Source organism: Erpetoichthys calabaricus, chromosome 6, assembly GCF_900747795.2.
Source record: "Erpetoichthys calabaricus chromosome 6, fErpCal1.3, whole genome shotgun sequence".
NCBI classification, from domain to species: domain Eukaryota; kingdom Metazoa; phylum Chordata; class Cladistia; order Polypteriformes; family Polypteridae; genus Erpetoichthys; species Erpetoichthys calabaricus.
The window spans coordinates 153248826-153274408 of NC_041399.2; the positions used below are offsets into that span (position 1 = coordinate 153248826).

General features: G+C 37.5%; 1 protein-coding gene across 1 annotated transcript in view; it reads right to left on the reverse strand.

The window, feature by feature from the left end:
• Positions 1–25583, reverse strand: part of LOC114653608 (solute carrier family 22 member 23) — a 223721-nt gene that overhangs the window by 140522 nt on the left and 57616 nt on the right. The window contains exon 2 of the mRNA XM_028804013.2: positions 15978–16081. Coding sequence (XP_028659846.1) covers positions 15978–16081 — 104 coding nt within the window. The remainder of the gene's footprint in view (positions 1–15977; positions 16082–25583) is intronic.

A 25583-nucleotide genomic window follows, 5' to 3' on the forward strand; every position in this document is an offset into this window, starting at 1 on the left:
AATCAACCAACAAAATCCAAAACTTTCTGAGCACCAACATAATAATACAAGAGGTGTCCTATTTCAAAATAATGGAAATGTTGACAAGTTGTGAGATTTTTGAACTCTACTGAAACCCTCCTTAATGGGGCAACACACCGAAATGCAATTGATGTGTCTGTTGAGGACTGCTTGTCTGTCGCAGAGGCAACTGCAAGTTCACAGCTTCCTTGCACAACACGTCTGTTATGCGATGGGTGATGTAGGGAACATTATAATTTGGCCAAGTTACAAAGACATCTAGTTTATTTTAAAAAAAGGTAGTGTGTTCTGTTTGAATTTATGCAAAGCCTTTAAATGTGTCAGAGGCTTGTTTGGTACTTTCCTTAAAAATTATTTACAAAAGAGGACATTAATGTTCTTTTTACTTGAATGTTTATTTAGTATTTGTTTTAAAAATTTTATGCAAATTATTTACAAAAGATTACATACTTATTCAGCATTTCATTGTACTACCTCAGTAATCCAGTTAACTGGATTTAAACTTTATTTTCATTGCTTATATAAGTTTACTCTTACCTTTTACAAAAGATTGCACTACGTTAAGTATTTGTGTTTAATGACTAAAATTTCTATTATTTGTTTACATCAAGTTAAACAGATTTATATAAAAAGAATTTAATATATAAAGATTTAATTTTATATATATACTCATTTAATACATAAAGATTTAATTAATAAAATACCTTTTATTGAGATGCATTACATACTGTATTGGATATTATAAATGGCATTCAAATATCAATACTTTTTAAGTATTGTAACAAAGTTTGAAATTTTGTTATCGTGACAACCCTAATATGCTGTTGGACCTTGCAGTCAGAGACACTACAGCTGGTCAGAACACTCTCAATGATGTAAAATGTAAAATATCTCAGTAAGGAAGGTTCGACTTTTTCATCTGGTAAAGGGAGTGGAGACACTGCTGTACCTTCCTGACTATGAAGGTGGTGTTAACAAACCAAATAAGGTCAGCTTCCAGGTGAATAGCCCTTGATGTGCAATGGGAGGCATTTAGCATGGGTCTTCTTGATGTCAACAATCATCGCTTTCATATTGTTCACAGACAGATTGCTGCACTTGAACCAGTTCACCAATCATATCTCCCTTCTATAAGCTTACTTATTATCCCCATTGCTGATGATGCCACCGCTGTGTGATCTGCAAATTTAATGATGCTTTTACAGCTGTAAGCAGCCATACAATGGTGAGTCAATAGAGTGAATAGCAGTGGGCTGAGTACACAGCCCTGGAGATCACCAGTGCTCTGTATGACGGTACTGGAGATGATGTTTCTGATGCAGACTGTTTGTGGTCTCTCTGTCTAGAAGTCCAGGATCTAGTTTTATAGGGAAGTATTGTAGCCTATCAGACTCAGCTACTGTAAAAGAGCACCATAAGTACATTACCGTAAGGCTTAGAAAAGCAAATGCTGAGAAAATTGTTTTTTTGTGATCAGCCAATTTACTGATCATCAATCAAGTCTTCAGTAGTCAAAATCAGCCAATTTAGATTTGCAGTCAAATGATTAGAGCGTCACTAATTTATGCAAAAAACTAACTTAGAAATTCTTGGTAAATGAAATTAAAAAAATTCAAAATAGCAAATAAATGAGGTTATACATTTCCAAATGTGTACTTTTAAATTATAAGTGTTTGTCCTGTGTTGTCACAAATTGTCTCCTTCAGATGGCATTCACCATGGACTGATGGAACATATCAAGGTAGCCATATCCAAAAAAAAATGACAGTGTTAAAACCAGTTGTTTTCATTTGTGCCCAGGCATTCCAAAATTTACCATTATGAGATGTATACCTAAGATCTTGGCCTATCAGTGTAGGTCACATACTAAAGTTAATATCTGGACGACTTTTATGCCGGTAAATAAATATGTGTTTCCACAAACAAATATACACAGTTCGACAACCATTAATTTATACTTTTATTGTTTATAAACACATATACAAATTACACAATTCAGCTGTTAAATATTTTACCTACACATATTTAATATACACCACAAGCCACCTCAATTTACAGATTTATTTTGCTAATAAAACAACTGTTTGCGATTGTCATGCAGATACTGCTTCTAAATAATGCAAGCAGAGAACTTCTAGGTTACATCAGATGAGGTCTCTGCTGAGTTCTCAACATGCTGTACAACACCACCTCCACACTGTAAACCCCCAACACACACACACGCACACACACACACACGCACACACACACACGCACACACACACACACGCACACACACACACACACACACACACACACAGTGCAAAGGCTGCAAAATGAATTATGTTGTGAGTCCATGACAATATCTCATGCAAACATAGGAAATTGTATGCCTCATTAAAAAAGTATTTCAAGTGTTTGGATTGTTCCTGTGACTAAATAATGGATTTGTGCAAGTCCATCTAGATGTTTGCAGAGACTGCTACACATATCTCTTTAACTGCTTACCTTATCTGTCTCAGGGTTGCAGGATTTATATCATATGTACAACTTTATCTTTCTGTCAATCTCAAATTTAAAAATTAAACAATGTACATTTGTCTGAAGTTACAGTTTTAGAAGAAACTTCAATAATGAGAAAATTATTGTGGTATATATACCCCTTCAGCAAAATTATGTACGTTGTACCATTGGTCTCGTAATTTTTCAAAATGTTCAGTACCCTCAAAGCAATGCGTGAAAAAATGAGAATGATGCATTGTCATAAACACTTACACATTGCCTCTAAATTGCTTTTTATTTTAGCTAACTTATCTTGCATTAACAGTGTATAATATATTCCAACCTGCTTAATTCAGTTCAGGATTGTGACAGTTTTGAGCAAATCCAGGCAACACTGTGCACAAAGCAGGGTGCCGGTTCATTATAAGACCTACTTGTAGAAACACAGCCAATTTGGAATGGACATGTAACATAACATGCACTTCTTTGGGGAAAACAGAAATATCTGGATATGCTGGGAGAACAACCAGTCAAGGGATTTCAACCCAGGATGCTGGATCCATGTTGCAGCAGCTTTAATCATTACAAGTGTGGTTAGTTTGCTCAACATTGAAAACTGAAAACTGTTTAATTGGTTGCATCTCCAATATTTGTTTTTCAAGCTAAAATGATGTAATATCCAAATTTATGCAGTACTATATATCCATCCACTTTTCCATTATCTGAACCTGCTAATTCTAATATAGAGTCACAGGTTGTCAAATGCAAACTTAGTTGCATTTGCAGTTATTTACACATATACCATCACTCCATCATATAGGGTTTAAATTGTTAATAAACATGCCCTGGTTATCTTTGGAATGTAAAAGAAAGCAGTCATACAGAGAATAAATGCTTGCTGAATGTGCAAGTCCCATGTAGAGAGGAATTGGGCAGAGGGTTAAAAGCCAGTCTCCTTGAGCTATAATCAGCAACACTCAACTAATGCAGCACTATGTCACCCTGTACAACATATAATGTATGTACTTAAAGTATAGTAAGAACAGTAAAATTAAAAATATTATTATTGTTAAGTAACAGTACTACATAGTACTAATCAGAAACTAATCCTGTACATCATGCTATACCACTACACGCATATACTCAGTTCAGAGTTGCTAATTACCCTAGCATACATGTCTTTGAAGCGAAAATTAGAGTACTTGAGAGAAGAAAAGAAAAAAAAACATGCAGACATAGAGATAATGACATAGTTAAAACGCAATGATATTTAAGCTGTAATACTTAGTATACATTTGAAGACAAATCCATTTGTATAAAAAAATAATAAGGTATCATTCAATAGATTTAGAACCTAGTGCTGGGCGGTATACCAGTTCATACCAAAAACCGTTTTTATTTTTGTTATGATATGGATTTTTCTTATACCGCAACACCGGTTTAAATAGCCTAAACAACGTTCAGAACGTGGTGCAGCAGGAAACTGTTTAAGGGGGGACCGTTTTCACTGCTGCACCGCTAAATACACATGCAACGGAGTACATGCATTAGTGGAGGTACTGAACAGTGAAAATGGACAGAGAACATTCTGAAACTGAAGCTGTAGCAGACAATAAAGTTGAACTTGATGACACAGAAGAACTTTTGCCAAAAAAAGGACCCGTGTCTGTTGTCTGGAGAAAGGTCGGATGTGAACCATTATGTTCAAATGTGTGAATGCTGTTTCTATACTACTGGATAATACTGCAAGCCAAGTTGTACTTGTTTTATTTTTTTTTTTTCAATACTGTGTAATGTACCTGGGTACTGTGTAATAGTGTGATGACATGTTGAATTTACTCTCGACATTTCTACTTTATTCTCGCCGTTTATGTCGAGATTAAAATTGACGTGTTGACTTTATTCTCGTAATTAACGTCATTAAAGTAGAACATCGTAAACTAAACTTCATCTTAAAATGAATATTTAATTTACTAGATTTTCTCAAATCCCATCATAAGTTATGTAGCACATTAAATGCTTTGTTTTAAGTGTTCCCCGAACCATGTTAAATCGCTACATGCTTCTTAAACTGACTTCCTCTTGCACTAAGAGGAGGCACAGGCAGCGATCACCACACAGAATACATTACTTTCATGATATTCCTGCTCCCTGAACATTTAGAATGCTAAGATAAATACTTGATATCATTTTCATGATGAAATGCATTAAAGCATGTATTAAACATGTGGGGGCACGATGGCATGGAGGGTGCACTGCTGCGTCGCAGCAAGGGGGTCCCAGGTGTTCTCTGCCTTGAATTTGCATGTTTTTCTGGTGGGTTTACTCAGCGTGCTTCAGTTTTTTTTCAAAGTCATATAGGATGTGGGGTTTTGTTATGCTATATTGACCCTGCTCGTGTATGTATTGCTCGTATTCACCCTGTGATGTGCTGGCGCCCTGTTCAGGATTTGCTCCTGCTTCACACACAATGCTTGCTGGGATGGGTGCAACCCTGAATGGATGGCATAATTAAATATGTATAACGAAGATTTTTTTTTAAAGTTCTGATCACTCTGTGGTCTAAGTTTATAACTAGTTTTAATTTCACAAAGACGTTTATCGTGTGGTGATTGGGTATGTGGAGAAAGAAAAAGGAAGGATAGGAACTGGGGGTTTGGTACGTCAGACAGAGACAGCACACATGCAATAAAAAAAGCCCACTCAGAAGAACATCCATTGAATTCTGTGTTTGTGTCTTCGACCACCAGGTCTCAAACCCAATATTTACACAATATTTAAATTATACCCATTCGCACATCCAGTTTTTTGGAGCCTCGTCACACCTGCCATAAAGTTCTCTACCCTGAACGTACACCTGGGGACCCCTTACTGAGAGGGACCAGCACTACCGTGCATGTTTAATACCTGCTTTAATGCATTTCATCATGAAAATTTATCTTAGCATTCTACATTTTCAGAGAGTAGGAATATCAAGAAATGAATGTATTTTGAGCGGCAATCGCTGCCTGCGCCTCCTCTTAGTGCAGAAGACGTCAGTTTAAGAAGCGCATAGCGATTAACAACTGGGTCGGGGAACACTTAACACAAAGCATTTAATGTGCTACATTAACTTATGACGGAGTTTGAAAAAATCTAGTAAATTAAACATTAATTTTAGGATGAAGTTTAGATTACGACATTCTACTTTAATGACAAAATAAACTATGAGAATAAATTAGAAATGTCGACTTTAATCTCGACATAAGCATCAAGATTAAAGTGGAAATGTCAAGAATAAAGTCAAATTTGAACTGGTACATGCTGCATATTTCTAAGAGTAACCACTATATGCTTTAAAAAAGAAACAATAGTACCTAAAATTAATTCTAAAATAAACTGGTAACCAGTATAAAACTGATTTTTCAGGAATAATACAAGATATTTTTTGTTTGCTCATTTTTTAGAATTCTTGCTTCTATAGTTGATAAAAGCTGTAAAGCTTGTAATGTTTTTGCAACATGCCAGTGGTACGAGCATTACTATAATCAGGTTTACTTGTCATGAAGACAGAAACTAATATTTCCATATCTATGAGAGGTCTAACTTTTACTAAGAATGTTAAAACAAATCTCTGCTCCTTGTGTCAATTTTTATTCTTCTCTACTCCAGTCTCCATTTGCTGTGTATTAAATTTGCAATCCAACTCATAGATTTCAATCACTTTAAAATAAACTTTGTATTAAGCCAAAGTCATATGCATTCGTCCACACTGGAAATGTAAGGCTAAGGAGAAGGCCTACAGAAGTGGGGACAGAATCCTGTATAATCAAGCCAGAAACACATTGACAAAGGAGATCAGAGTAGCAAAGAGGTGCTACACTGAAAAGCTGGAAAATAGGTTTACAGCCAACGACCCTGCATCAGTGTGGAGAGGTTTGAAAGACATCACCAACTACAGGAAACCATCCCCCCATACTGAAGAGAACCATCAACTGGCCAACGAGCTGAATTTGTTCTACTGCAGGTTTGATAATCCCTCTTTCACACCTCTCACCCACGCCAATCAAAATACAGTCCCAGCACTCACTACCAAGCCCCTGCCCCTCCCCACTGACACCATACCTGCACTCAGGATCTGTGAAGGGGACGTGAGTCAGCTCTTCAGGAGACAGAAGATCAGGAAGGCACCAGGTCCAGATGGTGTGTCACCCTCCTGTCTTAAAGTCTGTGCTGATCAGCTGGCCCCCATATTTACACAGATCTTCAACAGATCCCTGGAGCTATGTGAAGTTCCCTCCTGCCTTAAGCATTCCACAATTATCCCGGTTCCAAAGAAAACCTCCATTGCAGGGTTAAATGACTACAGGCCAGTCGCCCTGACGTCTGTGTTCATGAAATCCTTTGAAAGACTGGTGTTGACCTACCTGGAGGACATTACAGACACCCTGCTTGACCCCCTACAGTTTGCTTACCGAGCAAACAGGTCAGTGGATGATGCAATCAACATGGGACTGCACTACATCCTGCAACATCTCGACTCTCCAGGGACATATGCTAGGATCCTGTTTGTGGACTTCAGCTCGGCGTTCAACACTATCATTCCAGAAGTCCTCCACACCAAACTCACTTGGCTCAATGTACCAGCTCCCATCTCCCAGTGGATCAAAAACTTCCTGACAGATAGGAAGCAGCAAGTGAGACTGGGAAAAATCACATCCAGCACACAAACAGTCAGCACTGGCGCCCCCCAGGGATGTGTCCTCTCTCCTCTGCTCTTCTCCCTCTACACAAATGACTGCACCTCAAGAGACCCGTCTGTTAAAATCCTGAAGTTTGCAGATGATATGACAGTCATTGGCCTCATCAAGGACAGTGATGAGTCTGTATACAGACGAGAGGTCGAACAGCTGGCCCTCTGGTGCGGTCAAAACAACCTGGAGCTGAACAAGCTTAAAACTGTGGAGATGACAGTGGACTTCAGGAGGAGCCCCCCAGTGCTGCCCCCTCTCACACTACTCAACAGCATTGTGTCTGCTGTGGAAAACTTTAGGTTTCTAGGATCCACAATTTCCCAGGACCTAAAGTGGGAACTAAACATAAACACAATTGTTAAAAAGGCCCAGCAGAGGTTGTACTTCCTGCGCCAGCTCAGAAAGTTCAACCTGCCTCAGGAGCTGCTCATCCAATTTTACTCTGCAGTAATCCAGTCTGTTCTCTGTTCATCTATCACAGTCTGGTTTGGTTCAGCCACAAAACAGGACAGGAACAGACTTCAACGGACAGTCAGGATTGCAGAAAAAATCATTGGTGTTGATCTGCCCTCCATTCAAGACTTATACAGATCTTGAGTCAGGAAAAGGGCAGAAAACATCATTGCAGACCCATCACACCCTTTTTCAACTTCTTCCCTCTGGTAGGCGCTACAGAGCACTGTACGCCAAAACTACCAGACATGTGAACAGTTTCTTTCCTCAGGCCATCACTCTCATGAACAATTAAGTCAATCTCAAAGCATCAGGGACAATACTAGGTAAAACCGGAGTCCAATTCCTTGTATGTGTACATAGACTTGGCCAATAAAGCTGATTCTGATTCTGATTCTGATTCTGATCAGGCGCATCAACAAAAAAGTCCACCTTATTTTGGACTAAATACATGACATACAAATTGGCCTATGATTACCACTTGTAGCTTTCAATTTAACACATATTTAATATTTTTAGATTTTAATGAACAATATAAAGGTTTTACAATTCTTTAACAAATTCAAGCAGAGTTAAAATACTACTAAACGACTGTCCAAATTTTAATCATTTGCTTTACAAGCTAAATATCAATTAAATTATAATTCAAGCACTTCTTAACCTGTAATTGCTCCATCCTGGGTATGATGTTAATCTGCAACCAGCCCTGCAAGCAGGTCCTCCAACTTACAGGGAACACTTGGGGGTTGGTGGCAGGACTGGCTCTCCAGCTACTATAAATCATAATGGCTAACACGGTACAACACCCTAGTACTACAGCTACTATAAAGAAAACCTCACACTGTTCCACTCCATTCGAACTAGATTGGTGCTGAGGTGTCACCCGCCTCATGGCTGCACTTGGGTCCTGAATTGGGATCCTGAGGTGTTTTGTCATGTGGTGGGTGCTCCTAACCTCCTCCTCCTCTTCCTCCTCCTCCTCCTCCTCCTAAAGGAGCCTGTGAAGTATTGTTTGTTGAGTCCATGCATATATGAAACTCACATTAAAAAGCTACATTAAGCTGAAGTTTATAACAGCAGCACCTGTACTTACACATATTAGTACATGTATACATAAGCGAAATAACAGAATTTAACTCTTTAAATTGGTAACAAGTAGAATTTTCAAAACCCTATCTTCTGGATGTGCCAGGTAGCGAAACTAACTAGTACACCACACTACCACACCATAATGTAATACAGGAATATGTTTGTTTAATGTACTGTAATGAATATGATAAAACACCACTACAACAAAATAAGTTGCCAAGTATTTCCCATTTAAAGAACCCTGGCACATTTAACAAAAGACTCTTTATATCCATTTGGACCATAATCATTTTCAGAGTAATTCTGTATTTATCCCCTTTGTACCTTATGCAAACATTTTGTACTGCCGAACTGTACATGCAGCATGAGGAAACCCCCTACTCATTAACTCTTTTAGTGCTAATTTTTTTTTTGTTTCTTTTCTCCCAGGGCTGAATATTTTTCCAAAAACTAACTTTTTTTAAAAAAAAGAGCACAAAGCAATTGAAATCAACAAAAAATATTTACATTTGACAAATGTTACTGTCTTGCATGTTGTATGAGCCTGCATACTCTATGATTTCACATACATATCACATACATTTTACACAGCAAAGTCCTGCAAAGTCTGATCTCGCTCAAAGCAGCCAATTTCAGTCATTGTCACATTGCACTGCTTACAATATGTGTTGCTTTGGTGCCTACTTTTCAATTGTCTTTTGCTGCACTTTCTCACATATATTGTTAGTGTGTACTGTAGAGAGACAAGTCACCCATTTGCCATCGTGCCATGCCACTGCCACCAAGTTTTCTGCCCGCATGAAAACCGTATTGTCAGCTCTTTTCATCTTCAGCCTGTTTGGCTTCAACTGTGAAGCCATGTGTATCCTGTTCACCCTCACTGTGCCACAAGCTCCAATTCCTCTGCTCTGTAGCTCCATGAACAATTCTGGGCATGTATAAAAATTGTCCAAATGTACACAACATGACCCAAATGTTCATAGCCCTGAAGCAGCTCCAGCACAACCTGACTTGTCAAGGGACAGTTCTCTCTTTGAAAGAAATACTTTCCTGTATATGTGATTACTTTCAGGCAGAAACCAGTGTTTGCTTCTGCCAGTACAAAATCCTTTATGCCATACTTTGTGGGCTTGTCTGGCATATATTTGCAGAAAAAAGGTGTCCCTTTTATTTTATCATAGATTCATGCACAGACAAATCACAGCCAGGCTGATAAAATTGTTTCTGTGTTGGTTCCACAATGTCAAGCAGGGGCTGAACTTTATGCATGGCGTTATAGCCTGGCTCACCCCATGGGATTTGCTTCTGTTTATTACAGAAGTGAATAAAACTTTGCAGCATCACGAACCTATCATCACACTGCATAACCTGTCCAAAGCCACCAGGGGACAAAGCACGTTTGGACCAATGCTCCCTGAAGTTATATCACCAGTTCTGTCCCATCTCTATTTGTAATGCCACAGCGCGCTTCATGTCGTCTTTTGTTGTGGGTTTCCACTTTGAAAAACGAGAATGCGATGCAAGCGCAGTCCGCGATTCAAAAAATCTCTCTGCCTACCTGTTTGTCTTGTCTGACAGTAGCTGAAAAGCAGCATCAGGAGAGAGCAGCCTGAAGTAGTTCAGCAGCTGGTGATCTGTCGTGTCCAACAGTAAGCCATGCCGCCTTGTGAAGTCCAGTAGCCAGTTCGGCTCCTACGGATCAATGTCTGTGTATTCCTTCCACGCGAACTTTGCCGTAGATGCATCGGCTGCGCGAATGCACTCATCTGGCAGCGGATCAGCTGGCGCGGCATCGGCTGGTGTCCGATCAGCTGATGCTGGCTTCTCACTATCTTGTTCGATCTCCTGATCACTGTCAATAAAATCCGATTCTGAAAAATCAGAGTCCGACTCCGCGATAATCCGCAAAACATTGTCTGCCGAGTGTTTTCTTTTCTGCACTCGCTTCACTCCCTTGTGACATGTCGATGCCATCTTGCCATTGTTTACATTTCGCAACTCACGCACACGCAAGGATTAGTTGCAGAGTCAACAAGTCTAGCATTCCTCCAAGCACAGAGGGAATGCCTGCGACGTGACAGTGAGTTTTGTCGCCATTAACAGCTGATTGTCGCCCTCTATCCCTGGATGTCGACTTTTGTCGACATTCGCTCTCAACCCCTCCTGTCGACAAAAGTCGACATCCGCCCTAAAAGAGTTGAAAGACTGATTAGTTCTTGGGCATAAATTATGATTGAGTTATATTAAAATATAATGTATGCAGCAGTGTTAATTTTGTTGATAAAAACTAAAAAGAAAAATACTCGTCAACAACATTTTTTTGTGATGAAAACAGAACAAAAACTAAATAAAAATGTGCCTTTAATAATGAAAAACTAAGTAAGATGAATTCTTTTAAAATCATTGCTGACAAAAACTAAACAAAATGAAAATGTTGCAGACAGATGACTGGACAGTGAGCAATGTGAAGCTCTTTACACATCTCTGTTACACACGACATTACACAACAAATACTGAAAATGAAGGCAGTGGTGTAATTTTAAAAATATGTAAGCACACTTGTAATTAGATAACACTAAGTTTGGGCACCATTAGGAAATCATCACATCAGCTAGAATGCTACTCCATTCTGTTCTGCTATGTCGACCAACGTGACTCTTAAGTGAAAAAACATTTGGACCAACCTTAATTACAAAGCTGATGAAAATAAAACTCCATGTAAGTCACGTGGAATGAAGCTCATGGGAAAGAACTCCACAAACCTGAAGAGTCATCTATAGGCACGCCACCGTGAGATTCATGCCAAGGTATGTAACGTTATCTAGGTTATCTATGTTTCCTCTGGCTCTCGTTTACCCTACAAATACAAATGCATCAAGTGCAAATGAGGAAAACGTGCGTATTATTGGGGAAAAAAAGCCAACACACAGACATACACAGGATTTTGTTATTGCCAGTTTTATCCCTTTACAAGTTACTTAAGAAACAGATTCATGCAGTTTTGAGAGCACAATCAGATGCACTCAGCCTCAGATGTGAGTTTTAACTGTTTAGCTTGTAGTGTCACACATTTGTTACAACAGATGAAATTACGGGGGAATTAATCACTTTTAATACAGTGTCCTGCACAGTCCCCATAAAGGAACGGAAGCTTAGCAGTCATTCTTTGATTGTAATGAGCACAACTACACCTGTTCGTCCACGCATCCATTCATTTTGTAACTGGTGTATACAGTTCAATGTTGCAGGTGAAACTACCTCGCACACCTCCACATGCACATACAGGCACAGTGGCAGTGACGACGACAGTCATAACAATTAAACATCGAGGCAAATTTCAAACTAAGTGGCTATTTGGCTTGTCTACATCACCGATGAAATGCAGCTGCTCCATTTGTTAATACTAACATAAAATGTATTTAGGATTTCAGTCCTTGAAGTGCTTGAAGCGTATCTCCCAATTAATACAATATGTACATACACAGTATAGAAAAACAGCACTGCTTCACTGCTGAATACGACTCTGAAGACACTAAATATGTGTTGTTTGGTTTTCAAGGGCAAACTAATGTTTATGAGCATAACCCCTAAAATGTGAAGAACATAGTAAACGCACTTATTTCATATATTAGAATGGTATGTTAGTAAATGTAATGCAGTCTCTTAGTTATGATTAACTAGCCATCCCCTGCGGCTTTGCCCGCGTATTAGTGAAACAGGACAGTGAGGAGGGCCCCGCCCAGCTCTCTACTCCTGACGTCACTCTTCTCCCTCCCCTCAGCCTCTGTCTTCGATTAGCGCGAATAAATAACTCCAGCAAGCGAACTATGATTCTTAGCGCAATGAGAGAAGTTGCAAAATCAACCAGAATGTTCAAGCAAATTATAGAAAAAAAAAAGATCTAAATCAGTTAAGTAGTTCTCTCATTTGCTAACGAAGCGGAGTTAAGGTTACGCCCCAAGGCAGACGCTTGAGTGAGGAGGGCCCCGACCCCCTCCCCACAGCCCAATGAGTCTCTCTTGGATTCGCACTAATAAATCAGTACCCCAAGCGAACTATGATACTTAGCACGATAAAGTCGCAAAATCAATGGAATGTTCAAGCAAATTATAGAAAAAAAAACAATCTAAATCCGTTATGTAGTTCTCTCGTGAAAAGCCAGTCTAAAAACTATAAGACATTTTGCACTTGGACCACAAAATTTTTAAAACCGTTTCTTAGCAAGCACCTACGGGCCAAGGGTAACCTGCATTCCAAATTTCAAGTCCCAAGTTCTCATGGTTCAGGAGATTTCGTGATGAGTGAGTCAGTGGTATTTGGCTTATATATATATATATATATATATATATATATATATATATACCTGCGGTGGGTTGGCACCCTGCCCAGGATTGGTTCCTGCCTTGTGCCCTGTGTTGGCTGGGATTGGCTCCAGCAGACCCCCGTGACCCTGTAGTTAGGAATATAGCGGGTTGGAAAATGGATGGATGGATATATATATACACACACACGTAGATTGACTGTAGGTAGATTGACTGTAGGTAATTTTTGTGATTGTGGATTAGCATACAGGCTAAGCAATAACAAAGACTGATCACTCATGTCAGACATTTTGGAAACACCACAGCAAAGACTCTTTTACAACAGTTCTGAAATATTAGAAAAATATCATGTAAAAATATGATTCATCCATTAAATTTGACTCTTTAGTGAGTTTTTAACAAGCTAATTGTGGAAATATAAATCTTAACAATAGCAAATGTTGCAAATCTAACTGAGTAATTCTCTGACAAACCAGATTTTAAAAGTATTTATTACAAAAACAGCTTTTAAGGGCATGTTTAAATGTAAGTATCCTAAATTATTTTAGAATTCTCTAATTCAATATCATAGATATAATAATGTTTGAATTTTTATTTTTATTTTAAGCAGTATTTTTCAGTTCCTGGAGAAAAAATATCAGAGAATAAATTTAAAATGTGCACATGGTCAGATAAATTAGATAGTCCAAGATGATCTAATTCTTTATAAACCCAGTGGAGAAATGAAATGTGTGTTGATTGGTCCACTGTTTTTTGGTAAAATCTTATAGCAGCATAACTAAGGCACATTGAAGTCCAGAAAACTGGGACAATGGAAAAGAGCTGCCATAATCTTCACCAAGAGCTTTTGGAGTAAATCCTTTCTACACCTACTCTTTATTTTCTGTTCAATAATCACAGCATGTAGTTTGTACATGCACATGTACATGTTCTACATGTTAGTTTAATAGTTTAGAGGTATAGTATATTCTGTGCATATTCATATTTTAAACAAGATATCCATCTGATTTTGACTTTTTGATTAATTTACTTTTACTTTTAGTTGACTAAAACAGATTTACTTTTTCTTGACTAAAATTAATTTATTTTTTGTCCACTAAAACAAGACTAAAACTAACAATAATTAAATGACTAAAAGGAGACTAAAAATAAAATGCAATTTAGAAGATTGAGACTAAAACTAAATCAAAATGTATTGTCAAAATTAATACTGGTATGCAGCATTAGATATGCTAAAATTTAGAAGTAAATATAATGTAAAACTTAAGCAGAAAACTTTCTGTCTGTGAATATGAATGGCAGACTACATTAATCCTCAAGGGTCTGAAGAAACAAAACACCATGGAAACTAAGTTTATGCAACTTGTATTGTTATGGACATTTTCAATAAAAAAAACAAATGTTTAAAAACCTGTTTTGTTTTTTTAACGGTATATTGATCATAAAATACTGAGTGTTTACTAACTGAAGACAGAACCAAATCTGACATGTAAAACAAGACATACAAAGATATATACATATATATCTCAGATACCAGATGGGGATTTTGATTGTTTATCTTCCAAATCAGGGCTCAGCAGGCATAGTTACATGTGAGTAAGCCAGAAGGCAGCTTTACTTAGCTACAGATGGCATTGGAAAATATTCTTCTCTGATATCAATGCACATAACAGAAAGACAGACTATTAACAAGTGAGTGCTTACAGTTCCAAAAAATGAGAAACCAGACATCTTTTGTAGTATACTGTTGAGATAAATCTGACAGACATTCTGCAATATGGTAGCAATTTGGCATTATAAAACTATACTCTTAGCCCAGTCAAAAAAAATATATTCACTGAGCATGAACTGAGTCAATCAGACAAATAACGAAAGACCAAATTTATGTAATATAGTAATCTCAGGATATATGCCAAGTTCCATGAATGCTACAAAGGTGCCTCAAAAGCCAAACATCACCCTATCTGTAACACATAAACTGCATTATACAATTAACAGCATAATCACAGATATCTCAAAGCAATTATCATAATATCACGAAATAATTAATAAATAATTGAAATCTTTAAGCATAAGATAAATCATGGAGAATGTTACTGGTGTTAGCTTATGTAGCCTTCTAAACATGAAAGGACTGTCATGCTCTAAACATCTTCAAAGCCATAATTCACAGCTGGGACAACACTGTGTTATTAGAGTTCCTATTTTTCAAATATTGTACTAGGAATTACTTTAGCTGGGAAGCAGAAGAAACCCAGAGCATGCCTGGATAATAGAATGGGAGTAAGAAAAGTGTGGAAAGGAATGGGGTGGACATTCTATTTATATAGTAATTGATTAAAACAAAAAGGAAGGTTTTATTTTTAAATATATTATTTTGCAAATTGCTGATATTCCTATTTTACCAATAAGGGGGAAATCCTTATTTTGTGAGGAATGTGACAATAATACTAGAGTATATCTCTACAGATCCTTAGGATTTTAAAACTTGCTACCCAGCAAGCAAAAAGTATGTGTGATGTGTGATTCAAAAGGAGCTTCCAAATAATGCACACATTAGGAACATTTAGGACTCCCTAAAGCACAGCAATAAGTTACAAAAAGCTACAAAAAGTACATATATTTGTTAATTATATAACTGCAAAATGTGTAACACAGTACAAGTAGCTGCTTCCTCTTTATGCTATAGTGTATAAAGCTTACCAGTTATTTTTGCATTGATCTATTGAGATAATGAAAAATGTCTCTGCAAGAACTAAAAGGTGACAGACACCTCTGTCTTATTCTAATGGAGGGCAGACTCAATAATGCTAATTCATGCAGAATCTAGCACTGCATTCTGAAAATCTAAATAAAAATGATAAAGAAAACAACTTACCAATCAGCCAAAACTCCCATGACCAAATATCCAAAGATAGAACCCACCAGAAGTGAAAACTTAGCAATGTGGACTTTCCAGTTGGAATCACATACCAGGTTAAACTAGAGAAAAAGTAAAACACAATTGTTACACAAAAGAAAATGCGGTTATTTTTCACATTAACACAGCATACAGTAGCTTTAGTTGATAGGCTTCATAAAGACTGTGACTAGAAACCAGGTAAGAGCAGCACAATAATGCTATTTTAAAGCTATCTTAGGAACAAAATCTAGTATGACTAGATTAAAATAACAGAATCTTCCCAAAATACCTTCAGAAAGATGTATCTTGTGTATCATTAATGTATCACTTCTTTTTTATGCATGAGGTCAAGCTTAGAAAGCATAGTGTACTCATAAACTAGGCAGTTGAAGATCAATTGTGCCCGAGGTCATTTGAATCAGAAGGCTAATCTGTGAAGTCTCTGGTTAGCTACTTTTGCCTTTAGCAAATCACTTGAACTGACTTATGATGAAAAAAAAAAAATGAGTATCTACAAGAAAATCTGTTTTATGAATATGAATCATAGTGTGTCACTGTGGTGTATGATCAAAAACAGAGATGAGTGATATCATCTTGGGCATTTCTAAAGCCAGCTGGAGTAAAGAGTCTCTGAGTGCTGATTTAGCAGTACAATGGGTAGGAGGGCTTAGGAAACTGGCAAGACACCCAGACTCAGCAGATAAGCTTAGAATAGCTGATTCTTGCCATTTTCAAAATGTCTTACTCTGTATTATGGTGACCTCTGCCAGGCTTTATCACTGTAGGCATGCAGAATAATATGAATAAGCACAGAAAATTTAAAGTGCACAAAAGTAGTGTTATTGTAAGTATAATATATTACACAGTATCATTTATAAAATGATTTTAAGATCTAGGTATCGATTATATGAGCTCATATCCCCCTAGTCAGGCCTATAGATAGCCAGTGCCCAAGTGTGCAATGTTGGAAAAGTCTTATGTAAGATACTTGCTCCATCAGAAGGCATTACTCAGACCATACATTAGCCATTTTGCAGGACATCATGGAATGTGGAATCAAACCGGAGGCAGACACCCGTGCAAACACAAGAGAACATGACCACACCACAATAACAGCAACTTGCCATTAAATACCAACAAACGTCTGGTAATAGGTGCTGCAAAACCCACTCTTATCAACATCACAGTATATGACCAAGCAAAACCACATCACTCTACATTAAGCCCAACTTCTTTTATTACTGTCAGTCATCTAACACAGTTAAAATATCAGCTTCAAGAATTTGGTAGATTTATACATTTAAGGCATCACTGAACCTGTTTTGATTAAATCCAGTGTGATGTCTGACTGAGTGCATGTGTATTTTTGTTGCTGGTTCCTGCATAACTCTTTAAAAGAACATGTAATCAATTATGTTGGTAATCTTATTACAAAAAGTTTATTTCATAGCTACTGTTGTGATGTGAGATTTTGCATATAACTTGATAAATATTTTGTATGTCTTTATTTGTAATTTAGGCAAAGCAATGTGATGTGTAATGTTACTTTGGTGAGAGGCATTTGTGTTTGCCCCCCCCTTTAACAACTGAGTTTCTTTGAATTTTACAACAGAGTTGGGGGGGGGGGGGTGTGCTTTAAACCAGTTTGGTGAGTGTTTCTCTGCTAAAGTCTTTCAACCCCCGTAAGGAAGCCAGGTTACTTTAACATATGGTCTTGGGGGAGTGGCAGGTTTTAAGATGTTGTATTCCCCCATTGGTCTGAAGTATGGCTGTTTGGAATTGGCTTGGATCAGAAGCTTTTAAGTACCATGATGTCCTATTGGCTCTAGGGGTTGGACAGAGATCTATAAATCTGCTTGCTCAACCACATTCTCTCTCTCTTACTAACCATCAACTGATGAAGACCATCACACCATGAACTGAAAGGACAACACAATGGAGACCACAGTTTAGCTGCCATATTGGAACAGGCATACAGCTTGTTCTGAAGAAAGCTGAATGATGCTTTAACTAGAGACATTTTTAATAACTACAAGTCTGTGTGCCGCCTGAAACTACACATCACCATTTAATCAGGTTGTATGGTTGCCAATATTCAAATGTTCTTTGCATATTGTTATTATTTATGAATATTATCAATAATACATTATTTTATGTGTGACTTAACTCCTGCTTGTCTTTTTACTACATCTAATTGCCTGAGGTTATAGATATAGAAGGGAAGGTGAGGATAAGTTATATACTATAATACCTTATAAACAGTGGAAAGTCTGTGAGATTAGGCAATCTGACAAAGGCTACATATTAATAATACAATAGGGGATAGTAGAGCAACATATTACTCTACCAAGACAAAACAGCAATATTACATTTCTTGATCATGATTTATGCTTTATCATACTAAGAGACCCTAAATAAAATTAAGTTATATATTTTAGTACCTTTTTGTTTACAATACCATAGGAGAGTGGAGATGTGCTGGATATTGGTTGAGCATGCAAGTAAACATTTTACTGTATTCTGTATACATGACAATACTACTATTACTTTTGCTAAAATCTTTTTTTTTTTTTTAACAATACTTAAAAGATTTGTTAAAAAATGTGTACAAATTTTAATTTTTCTAGCCTTACTGATTTGTTGACATGCTATGTTTACTGTGAAGAAAGGTTTTGCTGACTACAGTGCTGTAACTGCAGTTTTGAGTAAAATGGTTCAAATGAAAATGCTTGACAAAAAATATATATATGTATATATATATACGTTTGAAATATATTTGTTAAATGTTTACAGTATTTGTTTTCTTTTTTGATCAATAGAAGAAATAATTCAGTCACTGGCAAGAAAAACTTTCAGTGCTTAACAAATACTTTTACCATGTTTATTTTTTAAAGTGATCTATAATGTTGGTTTTGTTATTTATACATTTTCAGGGTATGAACAAATGTGCACAACCTCTTGGGCTTGAAATCCAACTGTGACACAAAAAGAATGGAAGTCAACGTCTATTTACTTTTCTCAAGATTAGATAATTCTGAACTTTAGCTGAAAAACAGAGAAGAAGATTATATATATATATATATATATATATATATATATATATATATATATATATATAAATAAATAGAAAAACAAAGTGGTCACCATACTCATTAATCCTATTACCCCAAGAGTATTGAGTTGTTTCACTGTTTGCCAGGCTGGAAAGACTGCTTACGTTCACTACGACATTAAAGCCAACCATAGGGGTGAGGTTTTGTTGACGAAAGAAAAACATGGAATGAAATGAAGAAAACTAATGAAACCAAGAGAGGACAAAATGTATGTGAACTCAGGTGTTGAAGCCAACCCTCATTTTATTTTTTACATATTATAACTTATATTTCAGCATGTTACAAAGAAAATCTTTTTGAATGATTTGAGGGTCTAACATTCTAGTATCTAATTCATTGCATAGGAAGAAATGAGTAAAAACTACTGTACCCTGGATTCCAAAACACCTGAGCAATAATGTTTTGTTTGATTTTTGATAAAGGAATGAAAAAATGTGTACAACAGGATATTATAGCTATTGCCACAGAATGATACATATAGTAAAATATTCAATAATTCCTGAGAGATAAGATTGAGGAATTTAATTTTTTTGTTTCCTCAAACTACTGAGCTACTTATGTGGTAATTCTCTCATATGTCAAATACATATAGTAATTATACTAATGAACATATGAAATAACCGGTTTTATTTAACAGTACTTCAAACAAAAAGTGCAAGAACAAATTACAGCAAGACAAACAACAGTGTAATTTAAATTCCCTAATTCATCTACGATACTAAACACTTGCAAACATATTGGAATAAATGCATCTTTAAGCAGAAAAGCCCAACCCATTTAAAGTTACATTTTACATTTAAAAAAACTATACAAGCTATAGCAATTTAGTATCTGCAAGGGGGGGGAAATGGTTTGTCTTTACAGAGCAAATCCCATTAGGAATTCAATGGTGCTTGTTACCTATGTTATTTTCAATATGAACTTTTTCATCACATGTTTAATAATTATGCAAATTAAAGCACAAAATTCACAAAATTAAAGCACAAAATCTTGAGATATGTAACAAAAAATAATGAAAGGTATTTAGTGCCACATCTTCTAAAACTTTGATGAAAGAATAATAACCTATAAAATTTCTTCATAATGGGTTGGGCTATAATGTGATGATTTCCCCTCTCAAAAGCTGGAACTTTGTTATAGCTGATTCAGGTTCAATGAATATAAAAAGCCTTGTCTATCATTTACAATGCAATGAAAAATTCAATTATGGGCATAAACCATGCATACATACAGTACCCACTTCCACATCTCAAAATATAAATGTGAATGTGTGGCAAGATTAAGTCCTACAACCATTTTTAAATTGGAGTGTGTAAATTGTTAGGGGTGTAAAGACAGTATTTAATGGATAAGTGTAAAGTGCTGCTATGCCAATTCAATACAAAATTAAGCTTAACTTTCACACTGCCACCAAACTGCCTTCACTTGGGACAGAAAAGTTTACAAAATAAAATTACAAAATCAAAAAATAAAGAAGGTTCTATTAATATGTGAAGCATTAAAATGGAAACATTTTAATCAAACCTGTAATGCACGTAACACAGCATCCTCCAGCCTGATTAATATTATATTACACTTGCCATGGTGCAAAGTCAAGTAATAGAATAATTAAAAAATATGTGTTATCTTTTGCCTTTGAATATCTAACTAATCACACCAAAGCCAAAATGACCAATCATTTTTCTCTGAGAAAATGGACTCACAGACCTTTGTGTTTGATTATATAACAGATTTTCCACATTTAAACATGTTGATAAAATTAGTTTCCATTAATAATCTGGGTTGAGTTTAAAATTATATGTGCTTTAAAGCATAAGCAGCAAGTAAAATTGGTGTGACCCTGAGGATTACAGGACTAATACTCATATGAAATATTACTGGTTAAACAGGCATTGTCAGTGTACTTGGGAAACTATGGGATACAATTTTGGTAGTTATACACAAAGTAGCAGATATTTGTTTTTGAAATGCTAATTCTATCAATATTGTGGAAACTACATTTAGTGTCCAATCTGGGACTTAAACACAGGCATCTGGAAATTTAAGTGTTATACAACAAGATGTTGCCACCCACTTGTACTATCAGAAGCATGAAAAACACATTTCAAAATGGGTGCTTAGAAAGTACATTTGGGGTATCCAGATTTATGAGAGATCATATGAAGAAGTGCATATTTTTGTCTATTACTGTTACTTTCCTATATCCTCTTTGATTTTCAAATGGCATGGACAAAATATCTGGGCAAGGGTTTAAGTAATTCTACACACATACATGCACATTACAAACAATGATGAGGCAGATAATCAATCATATGACCTAAATTTGAGAACAACCTCAACTTCACCTTACACACACACACACAAACGTCATAAAAATGAGGTTTTAATTTTTATTTTCAAAAATGTATATACTTTTGCAGTATTTTCACATTATTATTCAAGAAATGCAACACTGTCTGGTCATGAAATACATTAAATGATAAATTGTATCGCCAGATTATGAATCATTAAAATCTCAGTATTATTTACTGTATAAATTTTTTTTTTTAAATCATCCTTGTATTTTCCTAATTTGTCTAACATTCACTGTAGCAAACTCTCCTACTAAAATTTCATAATCCAAACTTTCTGCTAGTTCCTTTTCAGCTGAGAGCACAGCCAATCTATTCTACCTCTCTACAGTACAGTAGCCAAATGAATGGCCTGCAAACAGACACAAGCTGTTTAAGCTTAATGTTTCATTTTTATACCTTATTACAATTATGCACGGATAAATTATCAAAAAAAGCTGCTAATTTTTCACCTTGAACTTGACCCTTGCAAATGACTGCTGTCAGGGAATGAGCAGTCGAAATTACTAACATATGCAGAGAAGAGGTTATGCAAATGCCTATTGATACAAAAATAGTTATTACTGTAAATGGGAGAGAATACCTGCAGCAATTAAATAAAAGCTTCAAAACACTATAGACAGCAATATGGTGCAACCCCTTATCCTGATGATGCTTACGTTTCATTAGGTTTCACAAATGTGGCATAAAAGAACTTTCTGTAGATTGCTAGGAGTTTAAACTTGCAGATGCCTAAAGCACTGAAGCCGATTTCTTCTAAAACCAATAATTAAATGCACTCCCATTCACCACAGGCTGGATGATTAGCATACTCAAAATGGATTGGAACGTGCCTTAATCACCACTTTATAAACAGAATGATCACTATAGGCTATCTATAGCAGGCTAAAAATACATGTTTACATTATGTTAAAGACTTTTGGTTATTCAGTATGGTAAGAAAAATAAAAATCAATGTCCATTATAAGCAAAAAGTAATGTTTATACATGAAAGGTGGCAAATAAAAATCTATAAGACCAGGGGTATGACTGTAGATTTTAAATGTTCTCCTCCTCACCCCTCTTATAACAATAATAAAAAAAGGCAGCTTGCATCTTTGGCAGAGGACTACAAAAATTGAAATACAATAACTGATATCACTCTGACCTTTGATCTCAGTACAGAACATATTTGTACGAAGGGGCAAAAACTCATTCCTTTTAAGGAAGCAGAATTGTTTTAAAATACATTGATTTGGAAAGCTTGTCATTAAGAACATAAACTATCAAAACAACATTGTGAAAATTGGCTAAAGCAATTCTGTCTGACAGCAGCCCTCCTCTGTTTCCTAAATTTCCTAATTTGTTGCATCAGGTTGCACATATAGATTGCCAACAGTCAAGAATAGCAGATTTAAGAACTCTTTTATCCACAGTTATAAGCATTTTAAATTGAAGTCCAAATTATTATTGAGTACTGATAGAGTTAAACATTCTAATTTGAAGAAATCTTATTGGTGAGTGCACTTATTATAACAATGGTTGTCATATGTTGTTTCTTGGATTATTTTCATGTATCTGGGTAACAATGTTCTGTTTTGTACTTTTCCTGCTGAAAACAAATTTCCCTCTGGGATAATAAAAAGTCTATCTAATCTAACCTAACCTAATGTCATACAGCCTTGAAAGATTTGAACAGCAAAAGGCAGTAGATGTTGAATTTTAATGCTAATATTTGCTTATGCAGTTCCCACACTCACACAAAGAAGCATGAACAAAGTACACAATATAATGCAAGAAAGGTATCCCAGCCCTACCATGTTTGCTTGTGCATTTTCTGTTATGACTACTCCTTTTCGTGACAGTCAATGTTTTACTACCTGAAAAAGTTTCAGGCACAGCGTCACATGTTCTTATTCTTATTAAGGCGGATACCTCCTTTACAAGCCGAGAGGTTCAGGGTGTTTCAAGTAATTACACACTTAAACACTCCTGTAGAAAATGGTAGCAAGTAACCATAACAGAGGGGAGTGGAAGAAAGAACTGTTGTACACAACTGAATTTAAAGACATTTTATGTTTTATTCAAATAACTAATGGGTGAGGAGGATGTAGACCTGGTTTTCTTAAATGTGCTTTGTGACAATGAAGAAAGACAAACACAGGTAAATGGCAATTTGCCAAGTAAGGTAAATGAAAGGTACAGTATATACAAATGAAGTACAAGACTGCATACAAGGAATAAAGTGAAAGGTCAGGTAAGCCCCCCTTCCTCTTACACAACATGAAACCTAAGAGAATTATGAAATCTGAGAAGTGCATGTACAGCTGAACAAACATTATACAGGACAATATTATTATATATATATATATATATATATATATATATATATATATATATATATATATATATATATACACACACGTACATACACACTGTATATATATATCCATCCATCCATTGTCTCCCGCTTATCCGAGGTCGGGTCGCGGGGGCAGCAGCTTGAGCAGAGATGCCCAGACTTCCCTCTCCCCGGCCACTTCTTCTAGCTCTTCCGAGAGAATCCCAAGGCATTCCCAGGCCAGTCGAGAGACATAGTCCCTCCAACGTGTCCTGGGTCTTCCCCGGGGCCTCCTCCCAGTTAGACGTGCCCGGAACACCTCACCAGGGAGGCGTCCAGGAGGCATCCTGATCAGATGCCCAAGCCACCTCATCTGACTCCTCTCGATGCGGAGGAGCAGCGGCTCTACTCTGAGCCCCTCCCGGATGACTGAGCTTCTCACCCTATCTTTAAGGGAAAGCCCAGACACCCTGCGGAGGAAACTCATTTCAGCCGATTGTATTCGCGATCTCGTTCTTTCGGTCACTATCCATAGCTCATGACCATAGGTGAGGGTAGGGACATAGATCGACTGGTAAATTGAGAGCTTCGCCTTGTGGCTCAGCTCCTTTTTCACCACGACAGACCGATGCAGCGCCCGCATTATTGCGGATGCCGCACCGATCCGCCTGTCGATCTCACGCTCCATTCTTCCCTCACTCGTGAACAAGACCCCGAGATACTTGAACTCCTCCACTTGGGGCACGATCTCGCTACCAACCCTGAGAGGGCACTCCACCCTTTTCCGGCTGAGGACCATGGTCTCGGATTTGGAGGTGCTGATTCTCACCCCAGCCGCTTCACACTCGGCTGCGAACCGATCCAGAGAGAGCTGAAGATCACGGCCTGATGAAGCAAACAGGACAACATCATCTGCAAAAAGCAGTGACCCAATCCTGAGCCCACCAAACCAGACCCCCTCAACGCCCTGGCTGCGCCTAGAAATTCTGTCCCTAAAAGTTATGAACAGAATCGGTGACAAAGGGCAGCCCTGGCGGAGTCCAACTCTCACTGGAAACGGGTTCGACTTACTGCTGGCAATGCGGACAGGCTCTGGCAACAATCGTACAGGGACCGAACAGCCCTTATCAAGGGGGCCGGTACCCCATACTCTTGGAGTACCCCGCACAGGATTCCCCGAGGGACATGGTCGAATGCCTTTTCCAAGTCCACAAAACACATGTAGACTGGTTGGGCAAACTCCCATGCACCCTCCAGGACCCTGCTAAGGGTATAGAGCTGGTCCACTGTTCCGCGACCAGGATGAAAACCACACTGTTCCTCCTGAATCCGAGGCTCGACTATTCGACGGACCCTCCTCTCCAGGACCCCTGAATAGACTTTTCCAGGGAGGCTGAGGAGTGTGAGCCCTCTGTAGTTGGAACACACCCTCCGATCCCCTTTCTTAAAGGGGGGACTACCACCCCGGTCTGCCAATCCAGAGGCACTGTCCCTGATGTCCATGCGATGTTGCAGAGGCATGTCAACCAAGACAGTCCTACAACATCCAGAGCCTTGAGGAACTCCGGGCGTATCTCATCCACCCCCGGGGCCCTGCCACCAAGGAGTTTTTTGACCACCTCGGTGACCTCAGTCCCAGAGATGGGGGAGCCCACCTCTGAGTCCCCAGGCTCTGCTTCCTCATTGGAAGGCATGTTAATGGGATTGAGGAGGTCTTTGAAGTACTCCCCCCACCGACCCACAACGTCCCGAGTCGAGGTCAGCAGCGCACCATCCCCACCATATACAGTGTTGACAC